General features: G+C 40.1%; 1 protein-coding gene across 3 annotated transcripts; it reads right to left on the bottom strand.

Annotated features, from left to right (window-relative positions):
- Positions 1–97: 97 nt before the first annotated feature.
- ltv1 (LTV1 ribosome biogenesis factor) lies at positions 98–18,242 on the bottom strand. Of its 3 annotated transcripts, none has more exons than XM_037543105.1 (12): positions 18,035–18,242; positions 15,376–15,507; positions 14,185–14,361; positions 12,138–12,225; positions 8,273–8,408; positions 6,889–7,126; positions 5,901–6,028; positions 4,698–4,837; positions 3,740–3,792; positions 3,381–3,581; positions 929–1,060; positions 98–796 (listed from the first exon to the last, which is right to left on the bottom strand). In XM_037543105.1, exons 1-11 carry the CDS (start codon positions 18,035–18,037, stop codon positions 947–949), a joined length of 1,410 nt encoding a protein of 469 aa, XP_037399002.1. In that variant the 5' UTR covers positions 18,038–18,242; the 3' UTR covers positions 98–796; positions 929–946. The 3 variants fall into 3 exon arrangements, with proteins under 3 accessions (XP_037399002.1, XP_037399003.1, XP_017576158.1); XM_037543106.1 differs by having other exon boundaries at positions 98–800; positions 933–1,060; XM_017720669.2 differs by having other exon boundaries at positions 114–1,060; positions 18,035–18,241.
- Positions 18,243–19,391: the final 1,149 nt, after the last annotated feature.

Here is a 19,391-nt window from a genome sequence, read left to right as displayed (position 1 = left end):
GGTAATCAGATTTCTGCTTTGCAACCAGCCAATAAACTCACAGAAGAGCGAAGTAAACATTAAACTCAAAGTTCATGCCGTTTTTTTTTTTTGTTTGTTTTTTTGTTTTTAAACGTTGTGAGACTTTGTGACAATGTGAACAAATCCGAAAGAAATCAGAGCAAGGGTACCTATGTACTGAGAAATCTGATCACCAGGCTAAAATCCAGCTCACTCTCAACCTGATTTCTAGACCATACTCCGATCTAAGAAATACTCTCTGATATACTGTAAACATTTACGAGTTTCTTATGTATGTCCAGATTTATGTTTTGTGCTATAAACAGATTCATCCTTAGAAAGTCATGTTAAAGCTTGTGTCGTGTTCTTGTCTCAGATTCTCAAACAGATGATTCGTTTTAATTCATGTTTACTGAACATTTCTGCCATTCAGTATGAAGGGCAACCAGTGTTACAGATACTCAGATCGCTTTAACAACCACCATAAAAAACCTGCACACTTTCAGAACTGTAGCTCCGCCCATTATGACACGCTCATTGTGATGTAATAATCAAAAACTCCTGAAGTGTTCCATTATGGAACTTTGACTCAAAGTTCTAGATTGTCCCGGGTTTGATTTCCAGTAATAAACAAGAAGTGGGTGGAGTGAAGACACAGATTGAAATCCCTGATAAGATGTTATTCAAATTAACTATTAACTGACTTTATATCATGAGGTCATGAGCAAGGCCTCATAAAAGGAGCCGATCCAACAAATCAAACCACCCTCACTGAGAGAATTCAGTCTCTGATGTATGTCTGACCACCAACAGGCCATGTCTGCACAGCAGCTGCTTTTGTCTGTATTAAATCCTGCACCACCAAATGAAAACACCTATTTATTCTGTGAAAATCATACAGGGAACAAAACGCCTCCAAAGTCCCACTTGTCGGTGTCCATTGAGGCTATGACAGCTTCATGCCTTGTACATTAGCCCTCAGGCTAACCATCTGCTTCTCCTGCATAATTTTCTCTTGCTTAAATGCCACTTTATTGGCCTTCTTCTCCATCCGGCGCTCCTGCAGGAAAACAAAGACAGACAGACAGTATTAAAAGACTATAGTCACTAATATCACTAATATGACTAATATGACGTGTTCCCCTGTATGCTTGATTATTTTCACAGTGAAACTCTGTGGTGGGGTTATATTATACACGTTTCTGCCAACATAAATCACATCAAGTGTCACCATTTGGCAAAAAAAGAACTAAACCCTACACATTCTGATGCAATCCTGTTCTTGAAACACCTTAATAAAGGCGAGACAGAAATATCAGTGCCTTAGTGTGTATTAAAGCTCGCTTCCTGCCTTAAAGGAACAGCACGCTTCACTCATCTCCCTCATGAAAATCACAAAAACTGGTGTTAAATCTGCGGTGCTGTACTGGATCCACACTGTACATCGCCATCTGCAGGCTGATTCTACCACCGCATGAAAGGTAAGGACACCAGGCTGGGAGCTAGAACCAGCATTTGTGATCTAACCTCTAAACTTTAAAGAGAAGGCAGAAGTGGGATTTTCAGACAGAGGTACATTGTAAAGAAACTTCATTTGTCCTTTAAAGTAACTAAATGGCCTCTGTCTGCAGTGCTTTACTCTTGAACATGCTGCTTAAGGTCTGGGTTGGCCACTTCTTGCAACAGTGCATAGCAGATACAATCAAAAGGTTCCACGCTAGGGGGGCAGTCGTGGGCTGGAGGTTAGGGAACTGGCCCCGTGACCGGAAGGTCGCCTCTTGCAATCTAACCACTACCAACCTCAACTCCTTCTTGCCCTCCTTCCCTTCTCTACCCCGCTATTACCCTTTGGCCTCCTTTAAGGCCTGACTATGTTTGTTCTATGTACCTCATTATTTGTAAGTCGCTTTGGATAAAAGCGTCTGCTAACTGTAATGTAATGTAATGGTTCGATCCCCAGCGCCGACAGTCCAGGACTGAGGTGTCCTTGAGCAAGACACCTAACCCCCAACTGCTCCCCGGGTGATGTGGCTAGGGCTGCCCACCGCTCCGGGCAAGTGTGCTCACTGCCCCCTAGTGTGTGTGCTCACTAGTGTGTATGTGGTGTTTCACTTCACGGATGGGTTAAATACAGAGGTGGAATTTCCCTGTTTGTGGGATCAAAAAAGGATCACTTAACTTAAAATGTACAAGTGTAGCGACCTGAAGGAGCTGATCACCTGCATTTTCAAATGTTGCATTTAACAAATGACTAAAATAAAATGACCGGTCATAAAAATCCTGTTTGTATTGTGTATGTTCTAGTGAATCTTCTACTACTGTGTAGAGTGGCACCAGTCACGTGTTTGTGTTTTTAAAAAAATGTATTTGAATATGATGTAAATGATAAACCAGTTAATTACTACCTGACAAATGAACAACTAATTGTAAAAAAAAAAAAATAATAATAATAATAATAATAAAAATTGATGTGATATCATATGGGTACTGATAAATATTTTCATTTAAAATATATTATTATTATTATTATTAATATATATATATATATATATATATATATATACACACACACACACACACACACACACACACACACACACACACACACACACACACACACACACACATATATATATATATATATATATATATATATATATATATATATAGGCATCAGACAGATGTTTAGATTGGACCAATATTTACCGACATGATTGAATGGGCTGCTGCATTAAACTATCAAGTTTTCCTTATTCATTTTACTGCATTTGTAACCCAAATAAAAAAAAAATTGTTACCTTTCTCTGCTATGCTTATTATGGAGGATTTCATCAAAATCATTCTAAAATGTTTGAATAACAGCATCAGCAGACATGTACTTGGAAGTTACCAGGATTGGCCCAAAACCTCCCATATCTGCATATCCCTAATTAATTTCAATTTCAGTTTCTAATTAACTAGGTGAGCTTTTCATCCCCATTGAATGTTTTTGACTTGTACAAATAAAGCAAGTAGTTCTAGAAAGTGAAAAATAAAGAGTGCTATTACAAATGGAGGCGTTCAGGACCACTTTTCAAGAGGACTGTTAGCTTTTGGTCTTATAACAATGAACACAGTTCTCATCCTCACTGGGTAACGATCAACCACTAATGAGGGCTGATTATCAGTAGAACTGACCTAAATTTGCCTCACTAGTTCTGAATCAAGCCAATGTAATCAAACTGAATCACAGTATATTTTTGCACATTGATGCAAATCAAGTTTCCCAAAAATCATAATTAAATAAAAAGGTATTCACCCCTAAAACACACACACAGACAGAGACACACACACAGACAGAGACACACACACAGACAGAGACACACACACACACACAGTACCTTTCTCTCATCTTTAATAGCTTGTTTTCTGAGCTTGCGGTCCTCTTTGCTCTCCTCTCTTGAACGAGGCTGTGTGGAAGCTCTGGGAAGATCAGAGTCGTTTATTCTCTCCATCCGCTCCACCTGTCGGGCTGTTAGCCCCTTTTTAGGCAGAACATCCAGAGGAATTCCAGTCTTATTGGACACACGGATCTGCTTGAGCTGCAACACAAAATGGGGATTAACCAATCAGAAAAATGGAAGCATGGGACTAAGAGATGTATTTATTTATTTGTTTTAAAAAGGGCTTTCTGAATGAACACAGCCTGCGTACTGGCAGGTATTAAACAGATCACGTGCATGTGTATTCTAAACATTACCTTAGGTGGGTCTTCTATCAGTTTTGGATGATTGTAGATATTTGAGTATGTGCCTGAAAGAGAAAGAACATTTTGTTAAATCAATAACAGATCATGCAAACCCAGCTACATCACATCATTTGGTGTAGTTAATCACAACTAATCATGTTTGTCTTCTTTGCTCAGATTTCAATTGAATGTTAAATTTCTTTCATGAGCGGACAAATTAATCAGAGCTTAGTCAGAGTGTGTATATTACTTTTAACACTCAATAACATTTTCAACAGGTGAAATGCAATTTCCAGCTTTCATCCCCAATGTCCAGTGAGAGCATCAGTGTCTGCATGTTTCGAGTCCTCCATGATTGCAGCCTCTCACCCTCGTACAACTATGTTGGGTTTTGCCAATTTATCCACAGGTCTCTCGTGAGGGCAGTCCAGTTGAGTTTGCTCCTCCAGTAATAACGATACTGCTGATGTCTGCACTGTCTTGCTTACTTTAGATTAGACATCCTTCAGAGATGAACAAATTTACTACTACAGCAGCTGGAAATAACTTTTGGCTTCATCGAGAGAACTTTGTCATTTAAAAGCTGTACTTGGGGAAAGGACAACAGTCACAGTCACAGCAAAGGCATGCCAACAGTTGCACTTAGACTTCAACTATGGCTGGTTTGAAGGGTCAACTTGGAAATGCCATTAATATTATTTTTAAAAAATGGCGTGAAAAATCATTTTTACACATTACTGTATGACACCATAAGTATAAACACATAAAGGCATTCGAGTTTGGACATGAAGGTCAGTAAACATGAGAAGCGCATTTCCAGCTGGCCAGATTCCTGTAGACTTCGTTATATACCGCATGTATTTTCTGAACATCTTCACTAATATCTAAACTGATTGCTAAATGCTGCATTCAAGCGGCACCAGTCTTAGTTTTAATCCTGTGGGTGAAGGTACGGCACGGTCGCTCTTACTGATGATGGTCTCGCAGTCCCATTTGTCCACAGGCGGCTCTTCAATAACCAGCGTTTCCATCTCCTGTACTTCACCCTCCTCCTCCTCTTCCTTCACTGAGGGCAGCTGAGCCGGACCCAGTTGCTCTGGCTTCTGGTACCTACAACACCAGCAGGGCGACAGTTAATCACAGACACGCTCGCGCCTCAAACAGGATACGCATCACGGCATTAAACACCACCAAGCAAGCAGAACAACTCCGGAACAGTGGTGAGCAAGATGACAGTATTGTGGTGGCACCATCTATTAACGCTGGTATCATCAAAGCTCCTAGAACACGGCTTAATTCCAGAAAAATGCTTCGTTAACTTACTAGCATTAGCGCTACATGCGAGCTTTAGTGATCGTTAGATTTGTGGACGTCTTGCAAATTTTATGCGAGAATGGAGTTTATAGTTACACTGTTTATTATTACAGCTGCTGCTATAATATTTAAAATGAAGAGATGAACTCATGTATAGCTGAGTAATTAATACCACAATAACTATTTAATTAACGAACAAATCTGAAGTTGGTATTTTACTTTCTTTTGTCATTGCAATGTTTGTTTATCAAAAGGAGACCTCAATTTCATTTTAAAATGTTATATTTTGCTTAGTAAAAATGCAAAGGATAGAAATGATCTGACAAATTATATATTTTGTACTTAGAGGACAAATTTACATCAGAGAGGGACAACTTGCAAAAGATATTTGTGCTATAAAAACAAAACTGTTTGCTGTTCCACTTCATTCCTCCCTGACTGTGTGTAGGATTAAGGGTGGACGATACATCAAACATCTCTTATTACAATACTTCAGGACATTTTTATGATGCATGACATGCAATGCAATATTCTTTTCTCTTGCTGAGATTTAATAAGCTGGAAAAGAGAAAATAGAACCTGTACAAACTACAATATACTTTACAGTCTGTGCTGCTAAACCAACTAAAAAGGTTTAATTACATTCACTTTGTAATGAAATGTGGTTAGTTAGTGTTCTTTCTCTTTTAAATTAAAAAAAAAAAAAAAATATCACAACAATGATAAAATATCATTATATTTCCCACCCCAATATAGGATACACGCTAAATACACCCACAGATCGAATATAGCTTTTCCCTCAATAGGTGGACAACGCAGACGCAGCCCTGTGATCTGCTAGCAGTGGACACCCACTCACTCTTTCTCCTTCTGTTTGAAGTAGTCCTTTATGACCTCCTCCAGCCGCATGCTGCCGGGGTCAATATAGCCCTCCAGCTCTGCGTTATCCAGCGCACCAATCTCATCATCATCAAACTGCTCAAAGAACTATAAACACACACACACACACACACACACACACACACATCAAATCACAGTCAGACGCAATGATGAACAAGATCTCAGCTCTACTGCACTTCTACGCTGTAACGGCACTTTATTACCCTAATTACATTTTAATTCCTATAAAATCTATTGTTTTAAATCCCATTTTAATCATGGTTTAATTTTTATTCTCATTTGCTTTATTATTTTTATTTGAATGAAGAAGCACTTTGAATGATCGCAGTGGACGACAGGTACCATATAAATAAACTGGCCTTACCTTGCCTGCACACTCAATGTTCTTCAGAGGTTCTTTAGTAAGTAAATGGGTCTGTACTGATCCATGAACACTCAAAGAACCCACGGCATGATTAAAGGGTTCTGTAAATGGTGAAACTGTTCCTCAGAATGAGAACGCGCTGTAGATGGTTCTATATAGAAAACGGTTCTTTTATTGTTCTGATGTCAAGCTTCTTGTGATAGAAGAACCTTTTGCTATTTATAGAGAACGCGCTGTAGATGGTGCTATATAGAACCCTTTTCAAAAAGGTTCTGTATTGAACCATATACAACACATTCTCCATCAATCTGAAGGACATTTTCATGATGCAATCGTGTGAAGGGTTCTTTGAGTGTTCTATACAGAACCATTTCCTTTACTAGAAAACCCTTGAAGAACCATCATTTAGTGTGAAGTGTGGACAACCAATATCAGTAATACCGTAACTGCCTGGAATCCCTTCATTAATAGTTGATAGTCATTAGTATTTATTTTATTAATTAATAAAACACAACATTATGAAAGAGACACCACAAGCGTCAAACTTCTAGTCTCTCTGAACTCGGTCTAAACTCTAGTTTACCTTCTCGAAGCGCTCGTCGAGCAGCGCGAGCTGTTCATTCCTCCTCATGACGGAGGAGGAGAGTGAATATTCCGTGAAGCGGCTCTTCGTCTCACAGTCCATGAACGCAAACAGACGTTCGCCACCTTCGTACTCGTCACCGTCTTCCGACAGGCCACCTGCCGAGTCGTAGTTCTGCTCGTCCTCTTCCTCTACACTCTCGTCCTCATCCGTCCACTCATCATCGTCACCTTCATCTCTGTAGAATTCCAGAGCATGGTTCATCAACGGACCGAATGTGCGGCTCTAACAAAAGTCACTGCGGCTCTACTTTTGTTCAGTTGCTATGGCCTCTACACACACACACACACACACACACACACACACACACACACACACACAAAATCTCTGTTATCTGCATGTTTCCCCCATGAAGTTTTCTGCCTTGTTTCAAGTCTACAGATCTACTGGAAAATGTGCTTTAAGGAGAATTTCACACACACACACACACAAAATCTCTGTTATCTGCATGTTTCCCCCCATGAAGTTCTGCCTTGTTTCAAGTCTACAGATCTACTGGAAAATGTGCTTTAAGGAGAATTTCACACACACACACACACACACACACACACACACAAAATCTCTGTTATCTGCATGTTTCCCCCCATGAAGTTTTCTGCCTTGTTTCAAGTCTACAGATCTACTGGAAAATGTGCTTTAAGGAGAATTTCACTGATTTTCCAAAATTTCAGTGGTTTGGTGTGAACTGCTCTGATCGGGAGAAAAATACCCAGTTGGAATTGTTCACAGTAGTGACGACAGGAACCAGACATCTCAGAATTTCAATGTCTCTAAAAGTTGCCTCACTGAAAGCTATTGCATAAAATGGGTATGAATACGCCGCCTGACGTCTGAGACATCATTTCATAATAGTTCAGAGAAGTTTTTTCAGCATATTCAAGGCAGAGAGATGAATGCAAGGCTTTATAAGGTGAAACAGCGCGAAAAATAAAGAATTTATTTATTTTAGCTCGGTAGTATTTTACCATCAGCAGCACTACATCTAAAAACTCAGAAGTGTGGGTTCACTGGTGGTTTTGGACAGTAAATAAAATGGCTATATTTGTATTGTTGACATTGTGACCCCTGGCTCCTATAAACACCACTGTTAAGAAATTGGAGCAGTTTCTGCTCAAGCATTTCCCATCAAACCACTGCCCTTCCACTCTTATTTTGTCTGAGGACACCCATGAGTTACAGAATTCGCATTTCTATCTTTACTGTTTTGGTTCATTTTCCACTGGTTTTCATCATATTTAGCCTGACTGTGCAAGAGGCCAAAATATTTTTATAAACTTTTCACATCTGCATGAAAAGGCCACTATTTTCATTATCAGCTGCTCACCCTGTGTTGGCGTCTCCTGGCAATGTGTCATTGGCCTTGACTACAAAGTCATCGTCCAGCATGTTCTCTGGGTCATCAAAGTCAAAGTCATCATCCAGCGCCGCCACGATGTCTGGGTCCAAATCCAGCCTCGGGCCTGTCAAAGCAAGGGGACTGGTTTTTAGTGGGCTAAACACAGGAAGTTTCAGAGCGAAGTATTTAACAAAGCAACTTTGTAATGCCTGACTTTCAGCTATTTTCAGCTAAATGCCTTTATATCATTGTACAAAAAGCTCTTATATGACTCAGAGGCACTCTTGTAGTGGACTAGATGGGACTTTTTTTTCCCAGTTATGGACAAAAGTTTGGGCACGCTTGGTCAAATTAGTTTATTTTTTTTTATACTGTTCATTTGCTGAATGACAGATTAGTAAAAGAAATGTGTGTCCTGTGCGTTCCGTGGCATATCAAAAGTTTATTTCCTGATATATTAACTTATTTTTAGTTTAAAAAAATCTAAATACAACTTAGAATTTAACTAGGAGTGTTAAAACCTTTCAATACAACTGTATGTTAGACTGGGGTCACCAATCTCACCTGGAAAGGGTCAGCACAGCTGTAGGTTTTCTCTCCAAACAAGCAAAAGTTCACCTGAATCGACTTATTTAATCAGTTGGCCACACTGCAGTCACAGCAGCCCTTTGTGGGCAAGACTGGTGACCCCTGTTACAGCTTAATAGACTACACTGACACTGCCTGTCAAAACCTTGAGGACACCTAGCTTTTTAAAAATAAAAGTTTCAAAATAATTGAGCAAGTTTTGCTTTTCAGCTTGAAAAAAAATACATGTTAAAGACTTAGCAGAGTAAAACAAACACATTTCAGACACAATTTTCCTCAAAATAATTCTGTTTGTACAAATTAAACAAAGACAACATGTAAACAACTGTTTTCCTGAGCCAACAGTACGTGACCAGTAGGTGCCCTTGAGCAAGACACCTAACCCCCAACCGCTCCCTGGGTGCTGCTGATAGGGCTGCCCACCGCTCTAGGCAAGTGTGCTCACTGCCCCCTAGTGTGTGCGCATGTTCACTAGCGTGTATGTGGTGTTTCACTGCACGGATGGGATTTAGTTTAAGATTAAGTTTAAAAGGAATTTAGATTAGGATTAAGATTAACATTAAGAAGGGCCACTTAATCTTAATCAATGCTAATTGATGGGAGAGTACTGTATTCTCAATGCTGTGCCCAAGATGTGAAGATGAAGCAATTTCTAACTACGTACAACAGCCATTACACAAATAGGAATACAAGTAATACAAAAAGGTTGATATTGCCACACTTCTCATTATGGAAGGAAACCGTTGGCCAAAAGTGGTTTCATGCAGAGCGACATGCGTTTTTCTCACCAACACGACTCACAGAAAGGAGAAGAAAGGAAAAAGGAAAAAACAGTAACATGCCCTTAAGGTCATCACTGAGAGCCACAAACATACTGCAAAAAATGATCTTAACACGAGACATCATCTTAAATCTAATCTAAATGTCCTACTATTTCTCATTTTGAATGGCCGTGTGAATATCATAAGATCCTAAAACATTTCTAGATGTTATTTACTTGTTTTAAGTAATTTTATCAAGTACAGTTTCACGATTCTGGCAGATAATTTTGCTGATTTCAAGCACATTTTTCAAAATAAGCAAAATTATTTGCCAATATAGTGAGAATTTTACTTAATACTACTCAAAACAAGCACAGATGTCTAGAAATTAGTTAAATAAGCTTATAAATTAAGCTTAGAACAATCTTAAAATGAGGAATATGAATTAAATCTGGAAAAACTGGATTTAAGACAATTTTACATGCCATTAAACCTTTTCTTGCAGTGGGCGTAAAACAAACTATTAGCGTTTTGAGGGTGTTCACATCCAAATCAGGCGAAATCATGTTCATACATAGCATCCCCCCTTTAGGGGCTCAAAAGTAAATGGACCAACTAAAAATCTAAAAATAATAAACAATTGGTTTTTTAATTGGTTGTAAATCCTTTGCAGTCAACGTCTACCTAAAGTCAGAAACGCTGCTTTTTCTTGGAGCATTTCACCTTCAGTAAGTGAAATGCTTGCATGAATGGACTGAGTGATTGACTTGGCCACTGCAGGTCATTCCACGTATTTGCTTTAAAAACCTGGGTTGCTTTCACAGTGTACTTCAGGGCACTGTCCATCTCCACTACCCACTGAGTTTTTAAGCATTTGGCTGAATTTGAACAGAGAATAAAGCCTTATATACACTTCAGAATTCGCCTTGCTGCTTTTGTCAAATCATCAATAAATACACAGGAACCAGTTCTCCTGGCAGCCATACATGTCCACACTATAACACTACCACCACCATGCTTGACAGTTGAGGTGGTATGCACTGGATCCCATGTTCCTCCCCATTTTCTTATCATTCTGGTAGAAATTTATCCTTGTCTTATCTATCCAAAAGATGCTGTTCCACTGAAGAACTGTACAGGCTTTTTAGTTATTAAGATGAACTCTAATCTTCCTGTCTATGAAGCTTTACATCCTGTGGTGAACCCCCTGTATTTACTCGATTGCTGATTTTGACAAAGACACGCCAAACTCCTGGAGGGTGTTACTAATCTGACCAACTTTTGTGAAGGCAGTTTTATTCACAAGGGAAAGAATTCTTCCTTTTGTCCACCACAGTTATTTTCCATGGTCTTCCAGGCCTTTTGGCATCTCTGAGCTCACCCATGCATTCTCTCCTTCTAAAAATGTGCCAGACAGTTGATTTGGTTTACAGGTCTCTGACGGTCTGTTTTCATTTGTCAGCCTAATAACGGCTCGCTTCGCTCTCTGGACTTGAGTTAACAGCAAAAAGTCCAAATGTCACTCTTTAAATCACCTGTAGACCCTTTATCTCCTTTCTTATAAGTAAAAAAATGAGGGAATAACACACCTGGGCATGGAACAGCTGAGCAGCCAATTGTCCCAATTACATTTGAGCACAATAAATGAGGCTGTGCCTGAAAATGATTGTAATTCCCACCATTCCCCCAGTTTGGATGCAAATACCCTCAATGCAGAAAGTCTGTAATTTGAGCTTATATTCATTATCAACATTATTTAAACTCCAATATGTTGTTGTAAATAGGTAAAGTAACAAAAACTTAAGTTTATTCATCCAAATATTTAAATTATTAAGTATTTATTTATGGGCCTGACTATATAGCTATGTAAAGGCCACACTTGTGCTACACTATGGTGCTGTTATTATACCGTATTTTAAAGCACTCTGCTACGCAACTACTCTGTACTCTTCTGCGCTGCTCACATTTCTCCAATATCACTATATAATTTCACTGCATTGTATTTATTCTGACTTTGAACATAGTTTTCCTACTGTGCATGTGTTGCCCTGTAACTTTAGTCTAATCTAATGCATCTAGCTGTACACAATAAACTAAATTATAAACACTGGCTCTGTTCTGTACGCAAAAGCCATTTTGGGACTTCGGCCCACTGTACACTTACATATGGCTGAATTAGGGATGTTATTTTATATTTCAGCTGCTCACCACAGGGCAAGAAACATATGCCCTGCATATTTAAGTGCTTCTGTCAAAAATATAATGCTGCTGACATAATGATTGCACGATGACTTGTAGGTCACTTTAAAGCCCCGGTGGACATCAATTCTGCTCATAGGCCCATTTCATTTGAAGCAGCAGAGCGAGGGGTGTCATTATCTGTAATGAAATCTGATCTAGGCAGGTTTTCATTACACTTACGATCACATTCACAGGGAGACAGAAGGTCAAGGATAAGACATTTGAATTGGAAGGACTGGACATTTGCCTCCTGATCCACTCACCTGATACAGGAGCTGCTTTGTTTAACAAACCCACTTCCTCCTCAAACTCTGACGCAAACACAGATGAAGGCAGGTTGATTGAGGCCGCCTGCAGCACAGAAACAGGACATGAGGGCAGCAGATCAAAGATCAAATGGGCCTTTCATTATTTTGTTACCCAATTCTGGAAGAGCATTCAAATGTGACTTCTGAACCAAGATCGCAAAGCTTTATACTCAGTACTGTGCAAAAGTCAGAGACTTTAATTGTCAAGATTATTGAATGCCCAGTCAAAATGCCATTAAGTACTAATTCATTACTTAAAGGATATTTCTCAGGAGACTATGAGAAAAAGAAATAGACAAATCGATCAAAGAAGCTGCTGGTGTTTCTCAGAACAATGGACTGACCACCCTAGAGTCCAGATCTCAACATCACAGAATGCGTTTGGGATTAACTGGACCATGAGAAGCAGAAAATGCAACCAACTACTAAGACTGAACTTTGGAGGTGTGAAAAACATCCCTGCAGATTTCTCTGAGAAACTGAAGCGAGTCTCCTGAAAAGAACAGAAGCTGTAATAAAGGTAAAGAGTAGACGCAATAAATACTGACAGGTAGGATCTTATATTTAGCTACAGGTGGGCAAAATGGCAAAAACACATCATGATACTTCAAATAATTTGCAGAACACACAATAAGACAATATTTATTTTTCTGATTAGAAAAAAAAGAACCAGTACTGCTACATTTAAAAAAATTTGATCAAAAACTGCAAACACAATTATTTTTATTGAGTGTTTTCTATACTATGTTGGACTAAATCCAGTTAAACAGGACTATTTTGCTCTCTTTATAACGAAACGCACAGCTGGTCAGTTCTCTACTGACAATATCCACAATATGTTCAGAAAAGTGGACTGAACTGTGACATAACTTATCACGATAACAATATATACTATCATACTACCCAACCCTGTATTCAGCTGCTAAATTGGCCTGTGTTCTCTGCTTGACACTGAGAAACGAATAACTTGATGGCCAGTTTGACCACATCTCTAACTTCTGCACAGTAGTGTCAAACATTTTAAAAATCTAAATTTAGCTTATTTAGTTTAGTGCTGGAGCTACACAGCCAAAGTTGCTAACAGTAAAAGTCATCCACATTTTTGCATAAAATTTCATCCCCAAATCTCTCTCAACCTGCTTAAAACACATCACGGCCTTCGCTACGGTCACGTCAACATAGTTTCAATTACAAAGTTTACTGTGAACTATAAAATAAACAAAACTTCACTTTGTAGCTAACCACGACATCTGGGGTGAGTAAAAAGTTGTAAATTGGATTTATGGTTTAGTTCAAATTCTTTTAAAAGACAAAAGGAAACACTTTAAAACATCTTGAAGAGTAATTGTTTCCTCTTTCACTCTCCCCGTCTTCTCATATGCCTTGCCATCGTCAGCGATTCTTTCTTTCTCTTTAGCGTAAAAAAGAGGCAGTTTTTCCAAGTTCATGGTGTCAATTCAGGCAGTAAATCACGCCACGATGTTCATTTTTCCTCTAAACAGTGTCGCTCCTTTGAGCTGCACTACATAATATTTGGGTATTTGGAGACCTCTCTGGTGGAAATGTGTAATTACATGCAACATGTGTAAGAACATTTTGTAATGCAGGTTGTGCTTCAGGCGTTCCCACCCAGCGGATGGCGCTGACGATTTTGAGCACAAGAGCAACTTGGTGAAGGATGTGTCCTCTGAAGATCTGAGTACATCAGTATTGTGCGAAATTTGCATTTGAAACCTAGACATTAAGTTGGACCTTCTTTTTGAGCCTGTTTGTAGGACATTAACATGTACAGAAGTATAATGTGGCCCAAAACCTCCGATCCAACACCTCCGACTTTCAAATTATTTCAGTTTTTACAGGATGACTTGCAGCAGCACACGAACATCATACCTTTTCCTCCAGACACAGAAACACCACATCTTTCAATCTGAGCAAGCAAATCTTAGAGTAAATAATTACATCAAAACTAATCAAATATAAGCCTGACCGGAATCGTGATTACCTCTTCCTCGCCCTCCTCCTCCTCTAAGGTCACAGATCGTGTGTCTTGGCGAGGTTGTGGGGCGGAGACCAGCTCTGTGGGCACTGCCGTCTCTCTGAGGTGCTGCAGGTAATCGTAGTCATCATCGAAAAACACCCCGAACTTCCGCTGCTCCTCCTTTCTCTTCTCTGTCTCGATCTGCAAAACACAAAACACCTTCGCACTCTATTCTGAGCCACGGACATCCAGCCAAGGGCACATTTACATGTAATGAGGTTAGAAGTGATGACTGCCGTCACTACTCTTATTAAATATAGCTTTACTAGCATTATTCGTCACGTATACCTTAAGGAAATATGTTTGTCATTGGACTCTAATCTGCTTTCAGGGCAAAGAGAGGGTATTAAACACAAGGAGTTTGGGCTACAAATAAGAACTCAAACTCCCAGACCTCCTCAGGTCACATGACACAAACAAAGCTAATCTTACTGGACTGGAGCTGAACTGAGGGATTAAGATGTGGTGAGAAACGCTGAGATCACAGCGAGAGCAGGAGACTGGTTTTACTACAAACTGCCGGCTGAGCTGGAACTAAAGAGAACGCTTTGATATCTGGATCCACTTCTGGTAGACGAGAACTGCATTTCGCTGCCTCGTACTGAGCAACGACAAAGTTGAATCTATCTATATATCCGTCCGTCTACCTGATCATCTGTTTATCTATCCATCTATCTAACCCCCAACTGCCCCCTAGTGTGCATGTATGTGGGTGTTTCACTGCACAGATGGACTAAATGCAGAGGTCCAATTGCTCTGTGTGCTACCATGGTTGGTCAATGGTTCAGTGGTCAATTGTGCATTAAATATATAGAAGTGCATTCTCTGTAGAGGATGTGCTGGTGTAAAATAAATAAATAAATAAAAAATGAAGCATGTTATATGACCAGAGGCGTACTGATTTATACACTCGTGGAATACAGATGTATTTTTTATGTTTGAAAATAGTCAGAGAGTTTGTTTCAGCCAAAACAAACTAGCAAATACTTAACCGAACTTAACTGTAATCTGATCCTACTGGCCCGCTAGCGTCACACTCATCGATGCACTGGTCACTCCTTCTGCTTACCAACACACTGTGCTCACTCCTTCAACATCAAATTTCTTAAACACTCCCAAAAGTCACCTGAAAAACTATCAGTGAGTTTGTGTCACCTTTGAGGCAGGTAAGAGGACATGCTGAGGCGCTTTCTCGTCCGCCGCCAATGGATCCTTCTGACTTCTGTGCACCAGGTGGAACGACACAGCGTTCTTCTTGCTTATGAAGGACTTCTTCTTCCTGTGAGGCTTTACACAAGAGAGAGGTGTTAGAGGAGAGCAACGCGTCTGAAGTATCTACAGCTTTCTGCTTGAAGTGTTAAGAGAAATCATCTGCACACAAGCATGTTAGGGTACAGATGACCATGGCATACTGGAAGTAAGAGAAATAAAACCTTTGATTTCGACTTAGTCTGGCCAAAACTTAGGCTGCCTTTAGTCTTGATCTCTACTTAGCTGGACTCAGTCAATATGGAAATTAATGAGTGTTCATATCAGCAGTATTTTCACTGATACGGTTAAATCTACATAACCTTATTCTATCAGTCTAACTGGATGTCAGCTGGGGCTACACCTTTAAGCTGAAAGAGCTGAAACCATCACTCTGCAATTCAGTCATGATCTCAACAACCCTCAACAACGACTGTTCTTTTCTTCAAATAAGTTAACATTATTCCAGTGTATGGCTAGTAAGTCTGCAGGAGGTCTGGTAGGAGATGCCACAAGATTCAAGAACAGTTTCTATCGCTAAGCAGGTCCCGTCATGATCCTTTAAAGGGGAATTCTCACCGTTTTTTTTGTTTTTTTTTTATTTCTGCCTAATTCAGTCAATAAGATGTAAACAAAGTCACTCAGAGTGGTTTGATGTGAAATGCTTAATGCTTAAGAAAGATATACAGCAGGTAAAAGTGGCCCAGATCGGAGTTCCTCACAAAATCCGATTTTTTTTGTTTGGCTGTTCACATTATCTTTTAAATGTGATCCGTATGCGACATCAGTCTGAACAGATCAGCTCCTAAACCAAAAGAACAATACTACACGTGGCTCGTCCAGAGGTAAACGTCTGTCACTCCCGGAGCTTCAGTTTCCTCTTCACCAGCATCACAGGAGCGAGTATGAAGTTCCAGTGGTTGACAGCTGGACTCATCACTCACAGGGTGCTCGAGTTCGCCTTTAAAAGGACACGGTATTCGGTCACGGCCACTTTTTCGGTTCACGTCGTCAGATTCTTTAAACAGTTCAGCCTCTGGCTCCTCCGGCCTCTTCAAACTCGGAGCAGTTGAGATGAGTCTCTTCTACTTTTTGGTACAGAAACATCAGCCTAAATGTTTTGAGTCTCAGCAGCGCGAAATTATGACGAATGTTGGACTGGAATAAAAGTCGCATGAATTCTGATCTGGCTGTTCAGACTGAATCACCCTGCCGCAGATCGGGTTTCAGTACCACATATGAAAGCCTCTCAAATCAGGATTGAAAGTGTCAGATTCAATGCGTGTTTTGCTGTTCACACAGACACACATCTGTGTCACATACGAGGAAAAAGATCAGATTCCGGCCACTTTCACCTGCTGTGTAAACGTAGCTTAAGAGACTCTGAATCGTTCACAGTGGTACTGGGAAAATACAAACTTTGTGTAATAACATCACAAAGCTTTTACTCAAAAGGGTTATGAATTTGCTGCCCAAGATGTTTTACCATCGTTTTGGGATAGAGGGTTGGGCCTAAAACATCTTAACAGCCATTCATAATGGAGAGGTACACGGGTGGTGATGTAAAACAAAGTAGTACCCAAAAAGTTTGTGTCCCCTACTTTACCACTATGATGAACATTACACATAAAAACTCAGAAGACTCACTGGTGGTTTTTGGATGGTCAATAAAATGGCTAGATTTGTGAGCCCTGATTTCCATCAATCCTATACTTTCCTGCAGGTTGTACCTTCAATCCACCTGTAACACGTCTCGTTTAGCTAATTAAGGAATTCTGAAGGAAATGAGATCCATCAGGTGGGGTCGATTAAGGTTGGAGATAAAGTTGGCACAAAGGTGGATCTCCAGGAGCAAGGCTGGTAACCACTTCTCTACAATGAAGTATTTCACATCAAGCCACTCCGAACTACTTTGTTTACGTCTGAACTTTGGGAAGAAAATAAAACAACAACCTTTAACAATTCTGCAATACAACACAAACCAGCTTTAAGCCCCATGAGAATTTAAATAGTACTGTTAATATACTGTGTGAAGTATTTTCTTAGCTGTACCACAGAATCTGAGCTGAGTCTTAATCCATCTTAACTGTATTATGATATTTTATGTCTGGCTGTAATGTAATGAATATAAAGGTTTGTTTATAGTTTCCATTAAGTATGTACGGTCTTCCCCTGCTGGGAAACTACAGCATAATACTGCAATACATCTGCTGTAGCTTAAGCTGCCTGGCAATTTAATGTCATTCTCTATAACTGCTACAAAATGGTTTTAGACTGGGTTGGAACCGCATTTCCCAGTCTACTAAACAACTGTTCACATATTAATGGCATTTAACTGTGGCTCTCGTTATATTAGATCACCTGTATACTGTTATATAGCCTTCAATACTGAAATCTGAACACTAAAGGCAACTAAAAACGAAGTTGACTCGAATTGTCCCGCTCCACCTTAAATGCAGCAGCATTTAATACAACGCCTCAGGCACCAGCACGTAACCACTGCACGATTTAAGGTGGAACGGGACAATTCGAACAAGAAGCGACATTCAGCCCCCAGACCTCTTACCATTTCAGCAAACCTGCGAGTTCAGATCAGACCTGTTGATTTTATTTCTTATCGTCCTTTACGTCGCGCGGAATGTCCAACGTTTAAACCTCAAACAACCCGTTTAAACGGTAAAGTTATCAGGCGGATTTGCTTCGGTCGGTGCACATGTGTTTTTCGGCCATGTCCGGACTGCACTACAGGAGCAAAGCGAAGGGGAGCTTAACAACACAAAACCACGTTGAAGTCTTTTACTTGACACTGATACATTGTGAGCAATAGAAATAACGACTGAATGTTTATATAATGTTTGTGTATTAATTCTATACGAGCTTATGTCCCGGAGCTGCGCTGGGCTTAGCGGGCATCACCCGCATATTGGTTTAGTCCACGGCACGTCACGGGCACGTCATCGGCTCGCTGGCAGGCATCAGGCCAGAGAACTTGTGGGGAGGAGGAGGAGAAACACGTTTAATGTCGAAGAATTCATTGATGTCCTGAACGCGGAGCGGCATAAAGCGCTTTAACACCGCCGTTAAATCACTAACCGCTGTTAAACCATTAAGGGCTTTTAAACTCGAGCCAGACGAGCATAAAACGGCGCCTCATATACGTCCATGACGTCAGAGCGCGAACAGCCAATGAGCTGCTCCGCTCGCCAATCAATCATCCCGCTCTAGCAGTAAAGCCCGCCTCCTGCTGCCGGAAACCCGTTTGTTGTTGCGTGCCCACGCCTTATTCACGCATGGGAACGAGATCGTAATGCACGGCCACGACTTAGTAAGGCGTGGGAATGAGATCGCAGCTTACTAAGGCGTGGCCACGCATTAGGATCTCGTTCCTATGCTTTGCTAGGTCGTGGCCAAGACTTAATAATCTCGTTCCCACGCCTTACTAAGTCGTGGCTACGCATTACTTTTATTTATACAGGATGTCACCAGCCAGGCTCTGTATAGCAGTTTTTTTTTTTTTTGTGAAATTACAGAGCCCCACTGGTGACACCCTGTATAAATAAAAATAATGCGTGGCCATGACTTAGTAAAGCGTGGGAACGAGATTCAATGCATGGCCATGCCTTAGTAAGTCGCGTAATGTCTCTGGAATAAAAAATAATTTCTTCTTCTCTTACGTACCTGAAAGATTGATGTTTTTCCTGTGAAACTCGACAATGGTTGCTTCAGTCCTCACGCCATTAAAGTCCTGGATATATATCTGCAGGCTGCCGCCAGCCACCAAGTTCATCACCAATCATCACCATCACCAACCTCTCAGTTCAGTTTCCCTCAGATGGAGTTAAACTTCAGTCCATTTCAGTTTCTTTCAAATTCATTTCATTTAAATTCAGTTTTAACTCAGCTCAGTTTCATTTAAATTTAGT

This window comes from Pygocentrus nattereri, chromosome 12 (assembly GCF_015220715.1).
Source record: "Pygocentrus nattereri isolate fPygNat1 chromosome 12, fPygNat1.pri, whole genome shotgun sequence".
NCBI classification, from domain to species: domain Eukaryota; kingdom Metazoa; phylum Chordata; class Actinopteri; order Characiformes; family Serrasalmidae; genus Pygocentrus; species Pygocentrus nattereri.
This window is presented reverse-complemented; position numbering and strand designations above follow the sequence as displayed.

Coding starts and splice junctions, on each gene's coding strand:
- ltv1 (XM_037543105.1), bottom strand. Junction 3,793..4,697: donor GGACTGCGAGACCATCATCA/GTAAGAGCGACC, acceptor TTTCTCTTTCAG/GCACATACTCAAATATCTAC. Junction 1,061..3,380: donor CTATTAAAGATGAGAGAAAG/GTACTGTGTGTG, acceptor GTTTTCCTGCAG/GAGCGCCGGATGGAGAAGAA.